This window comes from Heloderma suspectum, chromosome 10 (assembly GCF_057233095.1).
Source record: "Heloderma suspectum isolate Gila_16-S chromosome 10, 16-S_ref, whole genome shotgun sequence".
NCBI classification, from domain to species: Eukaryota; Metazoa; Chordata; class Lepidosauria; order Squamata; family Helodermatidae; genus Heloderma; species Heloderma suspectum.
Window position 1 is genome coordinate 1,138,631 of NC_139467.1, and position 21,370 is coordinate 1,160,000.

At 57.3% G+C, this 21,370-nt stretch overlaps 2 protein-coding genes across 4 annotated transcripts in view; one reads left to right on the forward strand and one right to left on the reverse strand.

Annotated features, from left to right (window-relative positions):
* Window positions 1–583: 583 nt before the first annotated feature.
* PPP1R14A (protein phosphatase 1 regulatory inhibitor subunit 14A) lies at window positions 584–15,758 on the reverse strand. 3 transcript variants are annotated; one of them, XM_084814471.1, is made up of 5 exons: window positions 15,303–15,758; window positions 14,421–14,596; window positions 3,163–3,243; window positions 2,042–2,074; window positions 584–1,419 (listed from the first exon to the last, which is right to left on the reverse strand). In XM_084814471.1, the coding sequence occupies exons 1-5, from the start codon at window positions 15,307–15,309 to the stop codon at window positions 1,297–1,299; spliced, it is 420 nt and encodes a 139-aa protein (XP_084670597.1). In that variant the 5' UTR covers window positions 15,310–15,758; the 3' UTR covers window positions 584–1,296. The 3 variants fall into 3 exon arrangements, with proteins under 3 accessions (XP_084670597.1, XP_084670598.1, XP_084670596.1); XM_084814472.1 differs by lacking the exon at window positions 14,421–14,596; XM_084814470.1 differs by lacking the exons at window positions 14,421–14,596; window positions 15,303–15,758 and adding an exon at window positions 6,598–6,834.
* A 65-nt stretch (window positions 15,759–15,823) lies between these two features.
* SPINT2 (serine peptidase inhibitor, Kunitz type 2) overlaps window positions 15,824–21,370 on the forward strand; it is a 16,086-nt gene continuing 10,539 nt past the window's right edge. Inside the window, exon 1 of the mRNA XM_084814469.1 lies at window positions 15,824–16,011. Coding sequence (XP_084670595.1) covers window positions 15,921–16,011 — 91 coding nt within the window. The 5' untranslated portion in view covers window positions 15,824–15,920. The remainder of the gene's footprint in view (window positions 16,012–21,370) is intronic.

Below are 21,370 nucleotides of genomic sequence, written 5' to 3' on the forward strand. Positions count from 1 at the left end.
CAGCCATGGCTCCCCCCTAGGGTTCAGGCTGGAGTTCTCCTAGCCTTACCTGGAGATGCTGCTGGGGGCTGAACCCCGGCTCCTCCACTGAGTTGCAGCCCCTCCCTGGAGCTTGAGTTGGTGGCCCCTAAACTGCCCTTTGGCTCTTGGGGAGGGCATGGCCCCTCCAGCTCTCCTTTCAGGGTGGAGGGGCACATGGAGCTGGGGGGGACATTTGGGGCATCTAGGAGCCTGGAGAAGGGCGTGGCAGGGGGCAGCATGCCTCTCTCTTACCCAACCATGTGGTGAAGAGAACGAAAAGGGCAGCAGCGCCAGGGAGACCCTGGGGCTGAGCGTCACAGAAGGGGTGGGGGGCAGGGGGTGCTCTAGCAGCTCCTGGCAGTTAGGAGGGAGATGGGAGGGCGCTCACTGGGGAGGGGCACATGCTGCAGGCAAGCAAAGCATTCTCCAGCACGTTGTGGCATAATGGGAAGCAGGGGCATATTCCAGAGGAGGGCATAAGCCACGGCAACCTGGCCAGTCACAGTGGGTGGCTCCTCCTGGGCTGGCTGAGCCGGGCTGCTCAGCTAGAGCACTCTGCTCTGAAGAGGGCATTTTATTTATTTATTTATTTATTTATTATTGCATTTATATCCCGCCTTTATTCCTCTTGCAAGGAACCCAAGGCAGCTTACATTATCCTCCTCCTCTCCATTTTATCCTCACAACAACAACCCTGTGAGGTAGGTTGGGCTGAGAGTGTGTGACTGGCCCAAAGTCACCCAGTGAGCTTCCATGGCCAAGTGGGGACTAGAACCCGGATCTCCCAGCTCCCAGTCCAACACTCTTGCCACTACACCACACTGGCACATGCTGGGCTTGGTGCCTGGAGAAAAGCACTCAGTGCAGGCAGCCAGATGGGGCTGCAGCCCTGGGTGGCCTTGGAGGCGGCACCAGTGGCCAGCTGGCCTTCCCAAGGCACCATTGTCGCCTGCAGGGGAGTTGCAGGCATCCCTCCCCAACACCCGCACGGCTGGGGCAGCAGCTGAGCCACGAGCGGAGAGGGAGGGAGAGCACTTTATTACAGGAGGAAGCCACAGCGGAGAACCCCGTGTGCTACACAGAGAGGTACGCAACGTGGGGGGGGGGGTCTGAAAAAGCTGCCGAGGGAGAGGGACCGGAATGCGGTTCAGCTGGCGACCATCTCGGCCATCTGGGATCTGCATAGCCAAGAGCAGCACCAGCCGAGCCAGGCACCTCCCCGGTGTGGAAATGAGTCCATCCCACATGCCCCATTGGGTCTTTGGCTGCCCAGCTTCACACCTGCTCCTGGGCTTCCGCACCTGGCTCTGTGTCCCGCCGGCTGTTGGGGCTCAGCCGTCGGAGGACGTGCTCTGTCCGGAGGCCTCTCAGCTTCCCAAGCAGCTCCTTGATGAAGCCCTGTGGGAGGGAGCGGGGGTGAGTCCTGCCTTCCCCTGCCAGGAACAGGGGGACCTGGGCATGGGGCAGGCAACCCAGGAGAGCCTCCAGCAGGGAGTCAGGTCTCCCCACTCCCCAGACACCCTGGGAGTGCCCACCTCTCTGCCATCAGCGGGTCACCATTCCAAGAGCAGCCAGCCCTACCCAGACTGGATATGGATAGGACCAGGGCAGCGGTTGCTCAGCACTCCCCAGCAGAAGCAATCACAAGCCAGATTTTGGGAAAGGGGGGATGGGGAGGCGGGGGCAACAGAGGCCCTCTGGAATGACCCGCTGTGATTGGAATGCCAGGAATCTGGGGGGAGGCATCCTTGGGGACTCTGAGCACCAGCCACCAGAGGGAGGGGGGAGGGGACCAGTGGTGCCTGGAGAGATGCAGCGGGCGGGCATGTTCATGCCTGGAACAGGAGCTCCCTCCTCCACAGAACATCAGGCAGCCACAACCGAGGAGCAGCTAGAACTGGCAATGGCCCTTGTGGGACACAGTGACTCCTCTCCTCTCCCCCCGCCCCCAAACCCACATGCACACATGCTTCACAGGGCCCAGACAGAAGCCAGAGAGCACTGATACTGAAGCACCCACCTGTGCGTCGTGGTGGCATGACTCCAAGATGCCCTGGAAAGAGAAAAGAATGAGGAACAGCCCAGGGGTGGCAGCAGGGTGTGTGTGTGTGCCAGATAGTCCCTAATTTGGTCTGGTTTCCCTATGCTTTGCCCCTGAAATTAGGGGTGGGGTGTCTGACTTCGCTGTGGAAACTAGCCTCCAAGAGAAGCCTCCCCAATGCCAGAGTGCCCATTCTCAGAGCCTGGCACAAGCTCACAACAAGAGGCCTTTCCCTTTGGTCTGTTGTCTGTTTTGAAAAACTGCCTGGTGTCTTTGCACATTTTTGTTTTACATTTCTAGCAGTCCACACTGTATTTGTAGCCAGATGTGGAAAAATGGCACATGTGTATCTTAATGACACATTCATTACATTTGTGCATTAATTCACTAACAAACACCTGTCAGGCACTGCTTCCAGGGCCTGGGACCTTGTGCCAGTTCTCTGCAGATGAGAGGCCCAACTCATCCACCTGGGTATCTTTGCAGGAACCCTTCCTCCTTGGCACTGGCCCTGGGGTCTCCAAACTGCAAGCCCTAGAACAGGTTGGGCAACTTGTAGGCCAAATCATCTGGAGGGCCATGACTCCCATCAGCCCTTTCCAGCATAGCCAATAGCGAGGGATGATGGGAGTCGTGGGCCAAAAGATCTGGAGAGCCACAAGTCCCCCCCCCCCCGCCCGCCAGCTCCAGAGGGTTTCCTCCATCATCGCTCGGCCTGTTGCTTATTTTTTATCATTGTGTTTATATCCTGCCATTTGTCCTCTTGCAAGGAGCCCAAGGCAGCTTACATGGCCCTCCTCCTCTCCATTCTATCCTCACAACAACCCTGTGGAGAAGGTTAGGCTGAGAGTCAGTGAGCTTCATGGCTAAGCAAGGACTAGAATACAGGCTTCCCGAGTCCCAGTCCAACATTCTAACCACTACACCATACTGTTCTAATGCTGCTTCTGAACAGCCCGTATAGATACAGGGAAATAAGTGAGCACAAACATCCTCAAGATCTACAAGTCGACCCCAACGTTTCCTTCATGGTAACGGCACCCAGTAAACTGTGCCCATTTTGGATCCCGCCCCTGAACTGTCCCGAAGCAGCTGCCCACCTGCAGTTTCTTGTCCCTCTCCTCATCCGTGGCCATTTCCAGGAGGTCATCAATGTTGACTTCATCAGGCATTTCAGCTTCCTGCAACCAGAGCAAGAGGATTAGGCTAAGGGGTTCTCTGGGACCAGACCACAGGGAGACATCATGGGTGTTGGGAAGGGGAAGCCCCACGCGGCCTCAGCAGGGCTCGCAGGAAGGGGCTGTGGCTCCGCGGCAGAGCCCCTGCTTGGCCCGCGGAAGGTCCTCGGCTTGGCCCCTGGCCGCATCTCCAGCGAGGGCTGGGAAAGCACCTGTCCGAGCCCCGGTGGGAGGGAGGGAGGGCGAGCTTTGGCTGCCCGTTGGCGTCAGTCACACTGGGCTAGATGGACAAAAGGCCTGCCCCAGTTGAAGGCGGCTCCCGAGGCTCCTGTGACCATGGCCTGCAGTATGTGGCGAGCCTGCCACGTTGCACCATCTCCTAAGGCATTTGAAGACGTGCATGGCTGTGTTTGCGCTGCCTGCAAATGGACACTGGATTATCCTAGTGACAGGACCTTCTGCACTCCAGGAAGGCAGGGCTGGGTTTCAGGGGCCAAGCCCAGCTTGTAGACACAGGCTTCATCAACTGGGGGGAGTGGTGCAAAAGGCCTGCCCAGCAGCCCCTCCAAGCGCTCTCTAGACAGCATCTGCTCAGAGGCCTGGCTCGTCCTGCCCTCCCAGATGGGGGTGATCCAGGAGCAGCTGCTGCCCCCTTGGCCCATCAGTGCTCCTTCTCGAGAGGAGGCAAGCCACTCCCTCCTTCCACAAACTCTGGACCAACTAGAGGGGTCCCACACAGGGGGCTATTCAAGGGCCAGGTGACAGGGAGGTGCAAGCTGCAGGGACAGACCCGGTTCCACATGTGCCGTGTTGTCCAACAACAGCAGGCTGGCGGGGGGCCAGGCAGCACCCCTCCCACTTGGGCCACGGAGCCATTGCTCCAGAGCCTGGAAGCATCCGGGCCTGTGCGAGGTGTCCGGGGAGAGGTCTGCATGCATGCAAGGGAGGCGCAGCCCGGAGTTGCACCCATGGGGCCTTGCTAGGCTGACGCAGAACTGGCCCGCCAGCTGAGCCCCCCCCCCCCCCCCGCCACTAGAAACTCCCCTGGGATGAGGAAAGACAGCCAGGCTGGGAACTGTCTCCTTTCATGGAAGGGTTGGAGACGCCACTGTTACAGAGTGGCCTGTAGGCTTTCCTCCCTCACCCCTCTCCCTGCAGGAATCCTCTCTGGGTGGTGAACATGGCAGGCTGCTTGCTACACAGCCAGAAAAGAGGGTGCACTGACCTGCCTCCAGGCAGGCCACCCAGCTGCCTGCCCCCTCCCTGCAGCCTCCCTGGGCCCTATCCACACACTCTCTCTGCGACCCCCAAGGGACCAGCCTGGGCAGTCTGTGCCTCTCGCAGCCCAAGATGCACACTGTGAAGCAGCCACAGGGCAGCCCCTCCAGGGTGGAGGCAGCGGCAGCAGCCCGTCACTCAGGTGCAGGCCAGACACCTCCAGCACAATGCTGCTAAGGGACAGGAGGCAGCTCCCCCCTCCCTAGCCTGCTTTTGAGTGTGGCTGCCAAGGGGCTGGAGTTTGACCCAGCAATGCAGTTTCTGCTCCCGTTGTTCAGGAATACGGGGGGGGGGGGGTGTGCCACCGAAAGGCACCAAGAACAACCAGGGAGCAACAGGTGTTTCCAACTGCAACTGGGTGGGGGAGAGATGGGACAAGAGGTAGAGGTGGGCAAGCAACACAAGCAAAGGCTGCAGCAGTGGGGATGAGCAAAGGCCTGGGGATGAAAGGAGGACCCCCAAGGCAAGGAGCTTCAGGTTTTTCGGAAGGGGGCAGACGCCTGTGGCCAATGAGAATGGAAGAAGATTCCCCAGGACAGTCCACAGCATCTCCCCAACTGAGTGCCCTCCAGACGTTTTAGTCTTCAGTTCCCATCAGCCCCAGCCAGCATGACCAATAGTCAGGAATGCTGGGAGTTGTAGTCCAAAGCACTGGGGTGGTGCATCAGGATGGGGAAGGCTGCTTTACACTGACAGAGCAGCTCTCAGGGTCTCTGGCAGGGGAGGGTCTTTCCCAGTCTGGACCAAAGCTGCTGAAGGGGGCCTCTGGCTCTCCTGCGCCCAGTGCTGCCAGCTGGCTGTGGAGCCTGGGCTTCCCCCTTCTCACTTCAGGGCACCAGGGAAAGCTGCTCTTGGGCCCACCTCAGCCCTGCCCAGTCCGGGGTTCAGAAAAACGAAGGTTGAGATTTGCCAAGAAAAAAAATGGGGGGGCATGAGAGGGAAGCTGGCACCACCCTTGCAAGACTCCAGAGCAGCCAAGGCAAGGATGGAGAGCTGGTTTCCAGCTGACCTGAGCCAACTTCAAGGGCCCCCGCCCTGGGCAGAGGCATCGGGAGGGGAGGGGGGAAGCAAGGGGGGGGCTTTCCCACCTCCAGTTCTATCGCAGGCCTAGCTCTGCCGCACAGCCGGAGATGGGAGCTAGAGGTCGGGTCAGAGAGCACAGAAGGACCGTGCTGCTGGTCAGGATGCTCAGCTCCATCCGCCGGGCACCAGTGCCTGGCAGTCGCGGGCTACCAGGGTGAAGGGCCACCAACAGCTGTGCCCTCGCCAGTAAATCCCGCCCCCCTCGTAGCCAGTAGCTAAGAGTTCCATCGGATCCTTTAGGGCTCATCTAAAGTATGCTGGCCAGCGGCCCGCCCCCCCCCCCGCAGCGGAGCTCTGCCCGGCTACTTCTTCAGGCCACCCGGGATGGTCTGGAGCTCCGCATCTGCCCCTGCCTCGCACCCCAAGGGGAAACTACCCCAACCATTTCGGCGCTCCCCGCCTCCGCCCCTCCTCTGGCCCTGGGCGCCTTGGAAGTCCGCCTCCTCGCACTGAGCGCCTTTGGCTCCGCGGTGGACAGGCCGAGGGCCCGGCCGGGCGCAGCGGCGCCTCCGCTCTCTTCCCGCCGCCTGAGGCTCACGCCAGATGCGCTCCCCGGCGGGGCAGATGGCAGCACCGGAGCCCTCCCCGGGGGCAGCCCTGCGGGAGGGAGGGCCGGAGGGCGGCAGCTGGGCCGGAGGAGCGGGGCTAGGGTTAACCCCGTGTCTGCTGGGAAAAACTGCAGAGGAGCCCGGAGGCTGGGGACAGGCGGGCGCCCCCCGCACGCCCAGAGCAGGACAGGTCCAGCCGCCGAGGCTCGAGGCGAGCCGGCTCCCGCTGTCGGGGGCGCAAGGAAGCCGCTCGCGTCCCCCAAGCATCTGCCTGGCCTTTGCTGGTCCCCGCGAGACCCCCTCACGCGCAAGACTCCTGGGCGCCCCTCGCCCACGGCCAGCTCTGCCACCGCCGCCTTCCCAGGAAGGCTTCCGCGTCCCAGCCCTCGCCCCTGAGCTCTTGCGCCTTCCGGCGGGGCGGACGGCAGCAACCCGCCCTCCCGCTCACCTGCCCCCTGTAGAGCTCCTCGAGGCGGCCGTCGATCCACTTCTCCGTGTCGAGGCGCCGCTGGAGCTCCCGCCGGTCGTACTTGACAGTGACCCGCGCCTGGCGCCGCTGAATGCCCGGGCTGGGCGTCCGCTCCGCGCGGGCCCCCACCGGAGACAGCCCGGCAGAGCGCGCCGGCGAAGCCCTCCCCAGGCGCCTCCCCACTCGGTGCGCCGCCATCCTTCGTCCCTGCTAGACGGCGCGCCCGCGGCCTGCCAGCGCCTTTTAACGGCGGGGGAGGGGCCTCCGGGGCGGGCGGGGCTCAAAGTCGCGGCCCGTCCGTCGCCCCCACCGGCTGAGGCGCCCCCGAGAGCCTGGGCGGAGGCGGCGGCAGCGGCAGCTGGCGGTACGGCTCCCGAGCGCCCCCGCCCGGCCGCCCCGTCCAGGCAAGCAGCAGCGCAAGGAGGACGCCCCGCCCGTTATCCAAGCGAAGCCTGCCCCGGGCTCCGAAGGGCGCCCCCCCGATCAGCCCAGCCCCCCCCCGCCTCCTGGCAGCGTCTCCTTGCCCCCCCGCTGTGCGAGTCTTGCAGCCAGACGCGGGCCCGCGAACGGCAGAGGATCCTGGATCTCCTCCGGCTTGTCAGAATGGCGTTGTTGGCGCAGACAGGGGTCCATCTAGGCTAGCCTTCCGCAAAGGAGCCAGCCAGATGCTGCCGGGAAACCGCCCCCCCGCAGCAGAAGCCAAAGGTGGCAGCAACAGCCCCCTCCTACTGTCCCCCCCCCCCCAATCCATAGGTAGACTGTGTCTGAATCTGCTGCCAGCTAACTTCCCTGAAGTTCGGACAGCCTTTTCTTTCTGCCCACCCTCCACACTCATTATGGGAACAGAAACAGAATCAAAGTGAGGGAGGGTCCCCAACTTCTTGACTTCTGAGACAGCAGCCCAGCCAGCCCCATGGCGACTGGAGGAGAGGGGGTCACCTCGTGACCACTCTCCACCTCAGCCAAAAGGAGCCTCCCCACGCACCTCTGCATATCTCACAGCCAGCCTGGCCCCTCTAAGCTGGGCGCCCAGAGCCTGGGGTGGTTGCCACCAAGGAGGACTGGGGCAGTTGGTTCCATGGTGGCTGGTTGACTCAGACAATAATGCTGGGCCAAGGATGACTGCAGAGGAGTTACGGGCGGAGATGAGGTGGTGCTGGTGTCTTCAGGACAGGCGCGGGGCAAGAGCCTTTTGGGCTGAAGAGTGGAGTTAAAATGCTTCAAAGAAATACGTTCACAGGCTCATAAAATCTTGGATTAGTAGAGCTGGAGAAGTCCAAAGAGAAGGTCTCCCTGTCCCACAGCCCCCAAACCAGAAGTCCACCAATATAGGTTTTCAGAAGAGAATCCCCGGGGGGGGGGGGAGCAGGAGGAGGAGATGGGGGCTTCTGCAGGCCTACTGTGGAGCTTGAGGACTAGGCAAGATGGGTTCCACTGACCCAGGTCTGAATCACAAATCCCTCCCATGGCTCAGCAAAAAGCGAAACAGGCAGATGGGGGGGAGGGAGGGAGGAAGGACGCAACATTTCCTCTGTTTTTTCCAGAGAAAAAGTGACATCCACTGCGGGCTGGACTCTCTCCATGTGTGGAAGATGCTTTGGCCAGCAAGGGAGTCCTTTACAGGGCTTGGATCCCCCTCCCAAGGGGCTGCAGCTGGACCTTCCTCCTTTGCACCAGGAAAGAGCCTTTTGGGGAGCAGGCTCTTGATGGCCTGCAGACTCATTCCTGCCTTTGAAATGAGAATCATAGAATAGTAGGGATGGAAGGGGCCTACAAGGCCATCGAGTCCAACCCCCTGCTCAGGGCAGGAATCCAAGTCAGAGCATCCCTGACAGGTGGCTGTCCAGCCTCGTCTTGAATGCCTCTGGTGTGGGAGAGCCCACCATCTCCCTAAGTAATTGGTTCCACTGTCGTATTGCTCTAACAGTCAGGAAGTTTTTCCTGATGTTCAGCCGGAATCTGGCTTCCTGTAACTTGAACCCATTATTCTGCCACCTGCATTCTGGGATGATCGAGAAGAGATGCTGGCCTTCCTCTCTGTGACAACCTTTCAAGGACTTGAAGAGCACTGTCATATCTCCCCTCAGTCTTCTCTTCTCAAGGCTAAACATGCCCAGTTCTTTCAGTCTCTCCTCATAGGGCTTGATTCCAGTCCCCTGATCATCCTTGTTGCCCTCCTCTGAACCCTCTCCAGCTTGTCTGCATCCTTCTTAAAGTGCGGTGCCCAGAACTGGACACCGTACTCCAGATGAGGCCTAAGCAGTGCTAAGTAGAGGGGAACTAGTACTTCCCGGGATTTGGAAGATATGCTTCTATGAATGCAGCCCAAAAGAGCATTGGCCTTTTTTGCAGCCACATCACATTGTTGGCTCATATTCTGCTTGTGATCAACAATTCCAAGATCTTTCTCGCTTGCAGTGTTGTTGAGCCACGTACCCCCCATCTTGTAACTGTGCATTTGGTTTCTTCTTCTGAGGTGCAGAACTTGGCATTTATCCCTATGAAATGTCATTCTGTTGTTTTCTGCCTAGTGCTCCAGTCTATCCAGTTCACTTTGAATGTTGTTTCTGTCTTTGAAAGTCTTAGCTATCCCACCCAGTTTTGCAAATGCAAATTTAATCAGCATTCCCTGCACCTCCTCCTCCAAGAAATTAATAAAAATGTTGAAGAGCACTGGGCCCAGGACTGAGCCCTGCAGTACCCCACTCGTTACCTCTCCCCAGTTGGAGAAGGTCCCCTTGATAAGCACTCTTTGAGTCCAATTCTGTAGCCGACTATGGATCCACCAGATCGTTGTTTCATCTAGCCCACTTTGAGCTCGTTTGCTCATCAGGATATCATAGGGCACTCTGTCAAAAGCTTTGCTGAAGTTGAGGTATATGATGTCTACAGCATTCCCACAGTCCACAAGGGAGGTTACCTGATCCAAAAATGAGATGAGATTCATCTGGCAGGATTTGTTCTTGACAAATCCATGTTGGCTTCGAGTAATCACTGCATCATTTTCAAGGTCCTTACAGATGGATTGTGTTAGAATCTGCTCCAGAATTTTCCCAGGGACTGATGTCAGACTGACTGGTCTGTAGTTCCCAGGTTCTTCCTTTTTGCCTTTTTTGAAGATAGGGACAACATTAGCCCTCCTCCAGTCATCTGGCACTTCACCTGTCCTCCATGATTTCTCAAAGAGAATAGTGGTTCTGAGAGTTCTTCTGCCAGTTCCTTTATTACTTTAGGATGCAGTTCATCTGGCCCTGGAGATCTGAACTCATTCAAAGTAATTAGGTGTTCCTTGACCATATGCCTATCGATCTCAAGAAGCAATCCTGCCCCTTCAGCCTGTACTTTTGCCTTTGCCAGAGGTGTCATAGACCCCCTTTTGGGAGAAGACTGAGCCAAAGTAGGGATTGAGCATCTCTGCCTTTTCTTTGTCCTCTGTTATCATTTTGCCATCCTTATTTAATAGCTGAACCACCATTTCTTTCCTCTGCCTTTTACTATGCACATAGCTGAAGAAAATTTTTTGGTTGCTTTTAGCATCCCTCACTAACCTCAGCTCATTCTCAGATTTAGCCTTCCTGACGCCATTCCTGAGATTCTGTTCTACCTGCCTGTACTCTTCCTTTGTTGCTTGGCCTTCCTTCCACTTCTTATATGTGTACTTTTTTGTTTTCAGGTCATCTCTAAGCTTTTTGTGAAGCCACATTGGCTTCTTCTGTTGTTTTCCACCTTTTCTTCTTGTTGGAATTGTTTGTAATTGTGCCTTGAGAATTTCCTTTAAAAACTCCCACCCATCTTGGACTCCTTTTCTCATTAGAGTTACTTGCCATGGAACCTTACTGATCATTGTTCTGAGTTTATTAAAATCAGCTTTCCTAAAATCCAGGGTACGGGTTTGGCTACACTCAGCTTTTGCTTCCCTTAGAACCAAGAACTCAAGTACAACATGGTCGCTTTCCCCCAGAGTTCCTGTAACTGCTACTTTATCCACTAAGTCATCTCTGTTGGTTAGGATCAAGTCAAGGATAGCCGATCCTCTAGTTCCTTCCTCTACTTTCTGTAGGAGGAAGTTATCCACCACATAAGTCAGGAATTTCCTGGAGGGACCATGTTCTGCAGAATTTGTCCCCCAACAAATATCGGGGAAATTGAGTCCCCCATTACTACTACATCATGCTTCCTTGAAACACTGGCTATTTGCTTTTCCAAAGTTTCATCCTCGTCTTCTCCTTCATTGGGTGGCCGGTAGTAGACTCCAACCACCAGGTTCCTTTTATTCTTTGCGCCATTTATTTTAACCCAGATGCTCTCAATGGGGCTACTAAGCTCCTCCTCCTGTATTTCTGTGCAGAGATATGTCTTTTTCACATACAGTACAACCCCACCTCCCTTTCTGTTCCTCCTGTTCTTTTTGAACAAGTTATATCCTTCAATTGCTGTATTCCAGTCATGAGAGTCATCCCACCAAGTCTCAGTTATACCTATCAAGTCATAATTTCCCTCCTGGATTAAGAGTTCAAGTTCGTTCTGTTTGTTTCCCATACTCTGGGCATTAGTATATAGACATCGAAGACCATGTGCTTCATAGTCTGGCTTTCTTCCTACATGTGTCTGAAGACTATTATTGGGCGCTATCAGAGCTGTTCTCTCCAATGCAGTGCGTGAGCCTTCGTCTATTGTTACCCCCAACTTTACGTCTCCCTTCCACGTAGCATTCAGTTTAAAGCCCTCCTGAAGTTCTTCATGCTGTGGCCAAACACATTTTCCCCAGCTTTTGTGAGGTGCAACCCATCCCTTGCCAACAGCCCATCTTCCAGGAAGTATAGCCCGTGGTCCCAGAATCCAAATCTCTCACGTCGCATCACCTTCGTAGCCAGTCATTCACCCGGAGTATTTTTCTTTCCCCTTCTATCCCTCTTCTACCTACTGGAAGGATGGATGAGAAAACTATCTGGGCCCCAAAGTTCTTGAGTTTCCTTCCCAAAGCTTCAGAGTCTGACATGATCTCTTCGTAGCTCCGCTTGGCGGTATCATTTGTTCCCACATGGATGAGAAGAAAGGGATACCTGTCAGTGGGCTTTATGAGTGCAGGCAACCCTTCAGTCATGTCTCTAATCCGTCCTCCCGGGAGACAATATACCGGCGAGTCCACAGGTCTTCGCAACATACTTGGGTCTTGATCCCACGCAGCAAGGAGTCTCCCACTACTACCACTCTTCTCTTCTTGTCGTTGTAGGCCTGGGTTTCATCGCCTCTGTTTGACTGACCTTCAGCCTCTTGCTCACTCTCATGTAGGTTCCCCTGTGATTCTTCCTCTGCAGGCAACATCCTCTCCAGTCTCATCCACAAGTACCTGGAATCGGTTCCACAGCTCCACTGCTTCCACTGGTGCAAAGTGGCATCTAGTTCTTCTTCTCCTGTCACCCTTTTCCAAGGAGTATCCTCTACTCCATTTTTTCTCACCTCAGCAGTTTCCTCTTCTGCCTCAGCTTGCTGTTGCTCTTCTAACTCCTGTACTTCACTTTGCTGCTGTAGTTCCACTGTTCTGTCCAAGAACTCTTCGTGTCCTCTTATTTCCCGGAGGGCCAAAGGTTGCCGCTTCAGTACTCTTTCTTTCAGCAGCGTGATCAATGCACTTGTTGCAGGTGTAGGCCATGTTGCTCTCAGGGAAGAAAACAAACCTTGCACACACCTTGCAGGTCACCACCACTGGAGAGTCCTGTCCTTCCATAGTCTCTTTTCCCTTTTTGTGTGTAGCTTCCTGGTTGTTCTAGAGTAGCCTGTGCCTGGTCCTCTACTCACTGCAGGTTAAAAACTGGTATGGAAGTGCGTGTAACAAGACAAATAAATTTAAAAAAATGAAAAAAGTTAATAATAATAATAATAAAATCAAAATTAAAAAAATGTTAGGGGGGCCTCCCCCTTGACCTCCCCTGGCCAACTCCTGTTTGCTCCCCATTTGCTCGCTCTGGTCACTCGCTCTCTGGGAGCTTGCTTGCTTCTATAGTCCCAAGACCAGCTGGAGCAGCTTCCTCTGCTCTGCTCAGCTGGAAGGCGGGAAACAGACTGAAGCTTCCTGCCCATAGCTGCTGGGAGTACTCAGGCTACACCCCCCCAATTCAGTTGGAGCTCTCAGGAGTACCTGGGGAACTCACAGCCACTCAGAAGGAAAAGGACAGCCCTCTGGGCTTCCTCCAGCCCACTTACCTCTTTGCCTTTGTCTCTTCTGCCACTGCAACTCCCCTGGCCAACTCCTGTTTGCTCCCCGTTTGCTCGCTCTCTGGGAGCTTGCTTTCTTCTATACTCCCAAGACCAACTGGAGCAGCTTCCTGTGCTCTGCTGAGGGGTCTGGAGGCCAAGGCCGCTCCAAATGCCCCCAGCTTTCGGGGGAGGGGGAGAGTCCCACAGCACGGGCATACTTCCAAGTATTGCTGGCTCCCGGAGCACCCCCTCACCCCCCACACATGTGCCTCACGCTGCACCCCATCCTCCCAAAGCCAGCCCTGGGAACCAACACAGCAATAATTAACAGGGCATTTTGGCATTTCCTGCCCATTTTGACCTCATTGTGCAATTCCCAGCCACGTCTGAACTGCAGACCCACTCACCTCCAAGACTGCTCAGAGGGGTGGGGGCTCCCTTTCCCCTCCTGGGGTCTTCTTATTTGTTTGGTAGATTGTTATGCTGCTCTTCATCCAATGATCTCAGGGCAGTTTACATTAATCAAAATAGTAAAAGACGTACACACACAAAAACACCCTTTTAAAAAGGATTAAAAACGGCAGCATGGAGAGTGATCACAAAGGCAAACTCTAAAATACACAGAATGCCAAAGGCCTGGGAGAGCAGAAACATCTTTGCCTGGCACCTAAAGCACAGCAAAGGCGGCCCCAGGCAAACCCCTGTAGAGGGGAGTTCCACCGGTGGGCGCATGGCTGAGAGGGCCGCTCTTGGGGCGCCACTACCTCACTCCCCACAGCAGAGGCTGAGCCAGTCTCCTAGGCAGACTGGGATGGGAGCAGGTGGCAGGCACTGCTGTCCCAGGGGTCCCAACCCTACATGGCTTCCCAGGCCAGCCCCTTGAAGTGGGGTTGGAAAGAAACAAAACTCTCAGCATGGGAGAAATGTTTCCACTGGCCACCCCAGTTAAAAGTCTGGAATGATGCCTGCATTCTGCCACAGCTGCACCTTCCAAGGCAGGAGTGGGAGCCTGAGGCTCTCCAGATGTTACTGGACTGCCACTCCCATCAGCTCTGGCCAGCAAAGCCAACGGTGAGGCATAATGGGAGTTGCAGTCCAACATCTGGTGGGCCACACGTTCCCTATCCCCATTCCAAGGGCAGCCCCACATAGGATGCCTTGCAGGAGTCTAATCAAGAGGTTACCAGAGTGCAGACAACCATGGCATGCAGCTCTTGTGAAAGAAATCCATAGGCTATCCGTTGCTGCTCAATGGGACCCGGTCCTTTCTTCTGCCCTCCTTGAAGTTGGGAGTGTCGCACCCAAGGGCACGGACGGCCAACCGTGCCCCGAGGGCTGGCATCTCCGCAGTGCTGCTCCGGCCCACAAAGGCCTTTCCCCTGGCCCTGCTGGGTCTCCCAGGGGACTGGCCCCCAGGCCTCTGTGCCCCTGCTGGCCACCCAGGGTGGAGCCTTTGACATTCAAGGAGCCCTGGAGACTGGCGGGAGAATTTGGCTGAGAAGCAGCATCTGCCTCGGAAAGTAGGCTAGCGGGAGCGACATACAGGGTATGTGCTGAACTGGGTGGGACAGTCCATGCCCAGTCAAAGGGTCCTGGCCCTTCACCTCAGAAGATGACTGCCAGGAGGGATTTCGCCAACAGCTTGGCAGCTGCCAGGGATCTGGGGAGTGAATAGATTTTGGCGGCCAAGAACTCCAGGAAATCCTGTTGCTGGTTGGCGGCTGGGCATCGTGTGCAGGCTCCTCATCCAAGGACTCCAGGGAAGAGCCGGCCCTGGGGGCTGGGAGCAAAGAGGGACCCAACTCAGGCCCCTGAACTGTCTTCAGGCCCCTGATCCTGCCTGGAAACCAGAGGCTCACCCCACCCCCCAGACACACTGAGGTGCAGGGTTGGCATCTTAACACATCTGTTCTTCAGGGCCCAACTAGACATGGCCTTCACTACATGAACATTGTGACTGGCAGGCACTCCCTAAAATGCAAATGGCTCCTGCGGGGATGCGCAGGATCGGCAATTTCTTATTAAGTGGAGGTCAGTGGAGTGGGTAGCTGTAGCAGGCAGGCAGCCTTCTTGCAGGGTTCAGAACCCTTAGCTGTTTCTTTTAAATTTGAAATAAATGGCATGCTTTCAAACTGGAGTCAAGTCATCATGGGGGAGGGGGAATTGGGGGGTCCCTGGAACTTCCAACTCCTTGCTAATCCCCCCCTTTTTTTTACCTCCACCAGTTTCTCTTTTTCTCTCTTACTTTTTGTTCCTGTTCCTGGGAGCATAGGAGCAATTGTGGGGAGAGGCCCAGCACGCCTTGCTGTTTCCCCTCATTTCCCCTTTTCTTTCCTCCCCGCTATTTTTCAGTCTGCTTTGCCCTCGTGGTCTCGCAGTTCCTTGCCTTCTTTGCAGCCGGCAGCCATGTGGGCTCAGGGGGCCGCATGTGGTTGCTGTAAGGCTCAGAGCCCCCCCGCGCTCGAGACTCGTGGTCGCGAAGTTACCTGGCATGCCCCGGTTTGCCCTGGCTGGGTGATGTGCTCCTTCCGCGGAACAGACCTCTGGGCTCCGCCACGGTTCGCTGCGCTGCGCTGCGCTGCCAGACGGCGCGGAGGCACGCGGGAGGGCGCTTCACCCGTCCCACGAACCCCGCCCATTGCCCCCGAAGCTCCCCGCCTGCCCCGTCAGGAAGGGTGCCAGAGGGGCCCGGCAGGAAGGCAGGCCGGCGGCCTCTCGCCACCGACTGGGGAGGAGAAAAGGAATCTGCGGCAGGGCGCCCCGTCGCGGAAGAGGCCCAGGCGAGCGGCGCGGGAGGCTCGCCCCAGCCCCAGCCCGAGCCTCTCCCGAGCGCGCAGGAGGAGGACGGCGCCCCCACCCCGGCCCGGTCGGGCTGCTCGGCCGCCGGGTCTCCCCAGGCGGGCAGCCGGCCGCCCGCTCTTCGCGCACGCCGCGCCCGCCCCGCCGACGAAGGGCGCGCGGCCTGCCCCGCGCAGGTGCGGCGGGGGGCGGGGCGCCGTCCCGCTGTGACGTCGGCGGCGCGACTGGGCGCGGCTCACCTGCGGGTCTCGCGCGGCGGCGGCGGCGGCGGCCGCGCATTCCTCCCGCGGGCGCTGCCGGCTGCGATGGGGCGAGGAGCGCGCGCGCGGGGCGCCGCGGTGGCGCTGGCCCTGGCCGCCGCGCTGGTGCTGGGCGCCGCAGCGCGGTCGCTGCCAGGTGAGCGGGGCCCGCCCGGCCCAGATCCCCTCGGCCCCGGCCTCCGTGGGGCCGGGCAGGCTCGCCCTGCGCCGCCCCCCGAAGTGCCCCCTCCTGCGGGGGGGCTCGGCCCGCCGAGCCCGTGGTGGCCGCGCTGCGGGGGAGGGGTCCGCGCCCCCGCCCCTGCCCGCGGTGGGCGCAGCGGTGCCTTGGCTGGCCGCGAGGGCTTGGTTGCCCGCCGGCCTTGGCCCGCCGCGGAGCCGTAGAAGCCGCGGGAGGCGGTGCGGATCCCCCCAGGTGAAAGACCAGGGCGGGCGCCACTTCGGGCGGCCCCCCGGCCCCCTCCCTGGGCGGCGGGGCGGCGCGGCGCGGCGCGGCCCTTCCTGGGGCTGCCCGCGCTTCTGTGGCGCGCAGGCGGCTGGGGGCGAGCGCCGGCCCCTTGCCAGTCGAGGGCCGCCTTCGTTCCGGGGCGCAGCATCCGCCCTCCGCACAGGCGGAGCGCAGGCCGGGCAGCCGCAGAGCCTCCGCTCGGGCGTGGCGGTGCCCGGGTGCGCGCCGGCGGCAGGCCGCTGTTCTCCTGGCTGGCACCTGGCAAGGCGGAGCGGGCGGGCGGGCTGTCTGGGCCAGGCGGGCAGCCCTGGGGGTGGCGGCAGTTGGCCTGGCACCAGGGCCCGGCCACGGGGGCCAGGTCCGTGGCGTGTGTGCCGGGCAGGGCCTCGGGGGCTGGTGCCCGGAGGTGGCTGGGCCCTGGCCTGGCGCTTCCTGGAAGGGTCTGCTCTGAGGGGGCCTCGGGGGCCCCCCTCCAGAGCGCTCCGAATAGCCGTAGCTCTGCTGCTTTGTTCTGCGGAGTTCCAGGGAAGCTGAGGCGCCGTTGCCCCCCCCCCCCCCACGCACACTGCAGCAAGCGGTCCATTGCTGCTGGTCCAGAGGCCCCATGTGGGCACCCTGGCAGTGATGCTAGGTTGCCAGTGGGAAGCTTGTGTGGTGCATGGAGGGGGCAGCGAGGGAGCTGGGAAGAGGGGCCCCCGTATCCTGCTGGCCAAGCCAAGACTGCCAGCGCTGCCTGGCCCGCCATGCCCCAGCTTGGGGCGAGGAGGAGCCCGTGCCAGGGAAGTGAGCCAGCCGCCCAGCGGCGGCTCCAGGAGCTTGGGTGCTGCCCAGGCTGTGCCCGAGGACGCCTTCCGTGTTTACCCTCAGCTCCAGGTGTGTGTGTGGAGATGGGGGCACAGACAAAGGTCCAAGGCGAGGCATGGCACCCATCCCGTCCAGAACGGGCATGGCTCCTGCTGTGCTGGCAGGCTCCACTGGCATGCCAGAGTCGCCATGGCAGCTTGGCATGGGGGTGGGGGGCAGGGGCCCAGTCCTTGTGAATGGGCTGTTTTAATGGGGACACTTCCCCACGTCAGCCCCCCCCCCCCCGTTCCAAGACCGAAGTGAGGCTGTGCTTTCTGGAGCCAAGGGGGCAAGATCCCCTTTGCTGTGGGGCTGGGAACAGCAGGGGCTTGGGCCCGGCGATCAAGAGGGCTTTGTTTTGCTGGGAGCCAGGGAGGGAGCATCTTTGAGCACCAGGCCTGGCTTGAGGGGCCCCTCCGCAGGGCCGTGGGGGCAAGGGGGCACGTTCTGGGGTCAGGGAAGGTGGTGGTTGCGCCAGCCGGCCTGCCAAACTGGCAGTGATGGGATGTTGAGTGAAACCTGATCTAACTGGGTTCTCCTGGGTTGGGCAACCTGCCCCAAACTGGTTCAACCTGTTTGGGGTGATGTCACCATGGCTGCTTGTCCCTGACTCACTCGCCAGCCACCAGGACTTCCTCGTAGAGGTGTGGTGTCTGCCTGTGTGTGGCACCCCTTCTCCCGCCCCTCTGCATCCCGCTTTGTCTCTTCACCCCCCCCCCCCAATCTTGCAGGAGGCAGAGCTGGGCTCTCTCCCCTCCACACCCAGCACTGCTGTGCTTAGAAGGGCAGCATGGCTGCAGGAACACACTGAGCTAGCAAAGCGCCAGGGACATGCGCTGAGAGGCGCAGCATGTGGCGGATGCTCCCCTGTCGTGTGGCTGTGGCTGGAGGAGTCGGGCCTGGTTGGCTTTTCCTCTTGGCCTGCTGGACTGTGTGGTGTGGAAGGAGGGAACCAAATCCCCTCCATAGTCCCTTGCCTGGCCCTGCTCTTTGAGGTCAGGGTGGGGGCCATCTCCCGATGTCCAGAAAGGCTCTGTTGCCATTTCCCAGCAAGCCTCTGGCCCAAACAGCGGTGGGCAGCTGTGCCTTTGCCCACTGAGGAGTTTTCAAGTGCTCTGGAACGATGAAGAAGAGTAAAAGTGCGCTGGGGGGGATTTGCTGCTGCTCCGTCACCCGCTGTGTTTGTTGATGGATAGGGAGGCTGGACAGGGTTAGTGCCAGTGTGGACTGTATGTTAGGGTGTGAGGGTTTTGCCCTGTCTCAGAAATTCTCCTGGACTCTCACTGTTTACTCAGTGCTGATGGAAGGCACCCTTGCCCATGTCCAGAGGCACACTTTTTTTTCCTCCAGAGCAAAGCTTTGGTGAACCTTTTTCCTCTACACTTCCTTTATTATAGTTTTAGCAGGGCACATTTTTAAACCCTGCATAAGATAACAGATTAATTCAAAAGCACGATAAAATAACAGTAACCTAAACAAATAAAATGATTTGGTCCTGCTATTTTTCAGAAAGATGGATTCAATAGTTACCGGAAGCCAGATTCCGGCTGAACATCAGGAAAAACGTCCTGACTGTTAGAGCAATACGACATTGGAACCAATTACCTAGAGAGGTGGTGGGCTCTCCCACACTGGAGGCCTTCAAGACGAGGCTGGACAGCTGTCTGTCAGGGATGCTCTGACCTGGAGTCCTGCACTGAGCAGGGGGTTGGACTCGATGGCCTTGTAGGCCTCTTCCAACCCTACTATTCTATGATTCTATGAATAACAGAGGAAAATGGAATGAGATGTAATCCACCTAGTAACAAGTAATATTATACAGTTGCCAGTGATCAATACACGCTCTTTGGCCAGCTTCCTAATGTGTGGCCAGCTTCTGCCCCCTTTCCTCTGCCCCCTGTTAACTGGGGCAGTCCCATCCTTTTCACTCTCTACTGTGGGGAGACTGAGCATGAGCATCGCCCCTTTCTGAATGTCAGTTGGTCAAATGCCAAAGTCAGTTGGCGTCTGGCAGTTGGAGAGAACAACCTGGGTGTCCTGGGATTTTTGTAACCCTTAAATAAAGCTGTTTGTTAAGTTGTTAAGTCTTTCCAAAAACAGCAATTCTGTGTCACCTTAAAGACTAACAGATCTATTGTGATGATGTGAGCTTTTGTGGGCTGGAGCCCGCTTCATCGCGAAAGACGCGTTCAGCCCTGGTGAGTCTACTGGCCTTTGAGATGCTGAGGGACTTTTGTTTTTGGTGCAACAAATGAGCTTTTCCTCCTGGAAGTTATTGATGTAACTTGAGCAAAAGAGCAGCAACCTGCTGGAGTTGTTTTAGACCCCAAATATCAAGTGAAAGTGGAGTAATCTCAGACTGTATCTTGATAAGTTTGGGATGTTGGTCTATGTGATCGGAAGTATATTTACTTATTTATTAATATTTAGAGCCCATCTTGCAATCCAAATGGGCTACAAGGCAGTGTACAAAAGAAAAAGCACTAAAACATTCAAAACAACAAACCAGATTGACAGCATAGCTTCCATTAAAACCTACGAGAGCAGGATCAATCCCATATTAAAAACCACTGGAAATTAAATGAAACAAAAATGTCTTTACTGCCTGCCTGAAACTGAGCAAACATGGGGCTGGTTTCACCTCTGGGGGTGGGGGGATTCCACACTCAGGGTGCTGCCATGGAGAAGTCCCCAGAATATGGTCCCTACCCACCTTTCCTTTGTTGGTGGAGAGGCAGAAGGGCATCCAAAGAAGACTGTAAACTACGGCAGGTTCATGTGGGAGGTGTCTGCCCCCAGGTACCCTGACCCTGAACCGTTGAGGGCAGGGATGGGGAGCTTGTGGCCTTCCAGATATTGTTGAACCACAACTCCCATCGTCCATCCTCATTGGTTAGGCTGGCTGGGGCTGATGCAAATTGAGGCCGAAGAGCACCTGGAGAGCCACGCATCCCCCAGCCTTGATTTGCGGCTTTATGGGTAAGAGCAGCACCTTGATTTATGCCAAGAGATAAATGGGAAGCCAGTGCAATTGATGCAAGCCTGGTGCAATATGGTCTCTAAAATGCCCACCAGAAAACCCTTGGGGTGCAGAACACTCTTCAAGGGCAGCCCCCATAAAGCAAGTTGCCTTTCCAGAGGGTGAGGTGTCTTGTGGCACCTTAAAGATGAACTTTTTTTTTCTGCCATGCATTTTGTGGACACTCCCCTTCATCAAATGGACAGTGTCCATAGAATCATAGAATAGTAGGGTTGGAAGGGGCCTACAAGGCCATCGAGTCCAACCCCCTGCTCAGGGCAGGAATCCAAGTCAGAGCATCCCTGACAGGTGGCTGTCCGGCCTCGTCTTGAACGCCTCCAGTGTGGGAGAGCCCACCACCTCCCCAGGTAATTGGTTCCATTGTCGTATTGCTCTTGCAGTCAGGAAGTTTTTCCTGATGTTCAGCCGGAATCTGACTTCCTGTAACTTGAGCCCATTATTCCGTGTCCTGCACTCTGGGATGATCAAGAAGAGATCCTGGCCTTCTTCTCTGTGACAACCTTTCAAGTCCTTGAAGAGCGCTATCCTATCTCCCCTCAGTCTTCTCTTCCCAAGGCTAAACATGCCCAGTTCTTTCAGTCTCTCTTCATAGGGCTTTGTTTCCCGTCCCCTGATCATCTGTTGCCCTCCTCTGAACCCTCTCCAGTTTGTCTGCATTCTTCTTCAAGTGTGGTGCCCAGAACTGGACACAGTACTCCAGATGAGGCCTAACCAGTGCTGAGTAGAGGGGAACTAGTATTTCCCGGGATTTGGAAGATATGCTTCTATGAATGCAGCCCAAAATAGCATTTGCCTTTTTTGCAGCCAACATTGTTGGCTCATATTCAGCTTGTGATCGACAACAATTCCAAGATCCTTCTCGCTTGTAGTGTGGTTGAGCCACATATCCCCCATCTTGTAACTGTGCATTTGGTTTCTTTTTCCTAGGTGCAGAACTTGGCATTTATCCCTATGAAATGTCATTCTGTTGTTTTCTGCCCAGCACTCCAGTCTATCAAGATCACCATGAAAGCTTATATCTGTGGGCAGATCTGCCTTCTCCAGGGAAAGCACAACTGGCGCACCAGCCCAAGCTGGGCGAAGGCTGTCCTGGCCACAGCGGCCACTGGACTGTTCAGGGGCAGTGCTGGGCCCAGAAGCACCCCAAGCTGCAGGCTGATCCTTCCG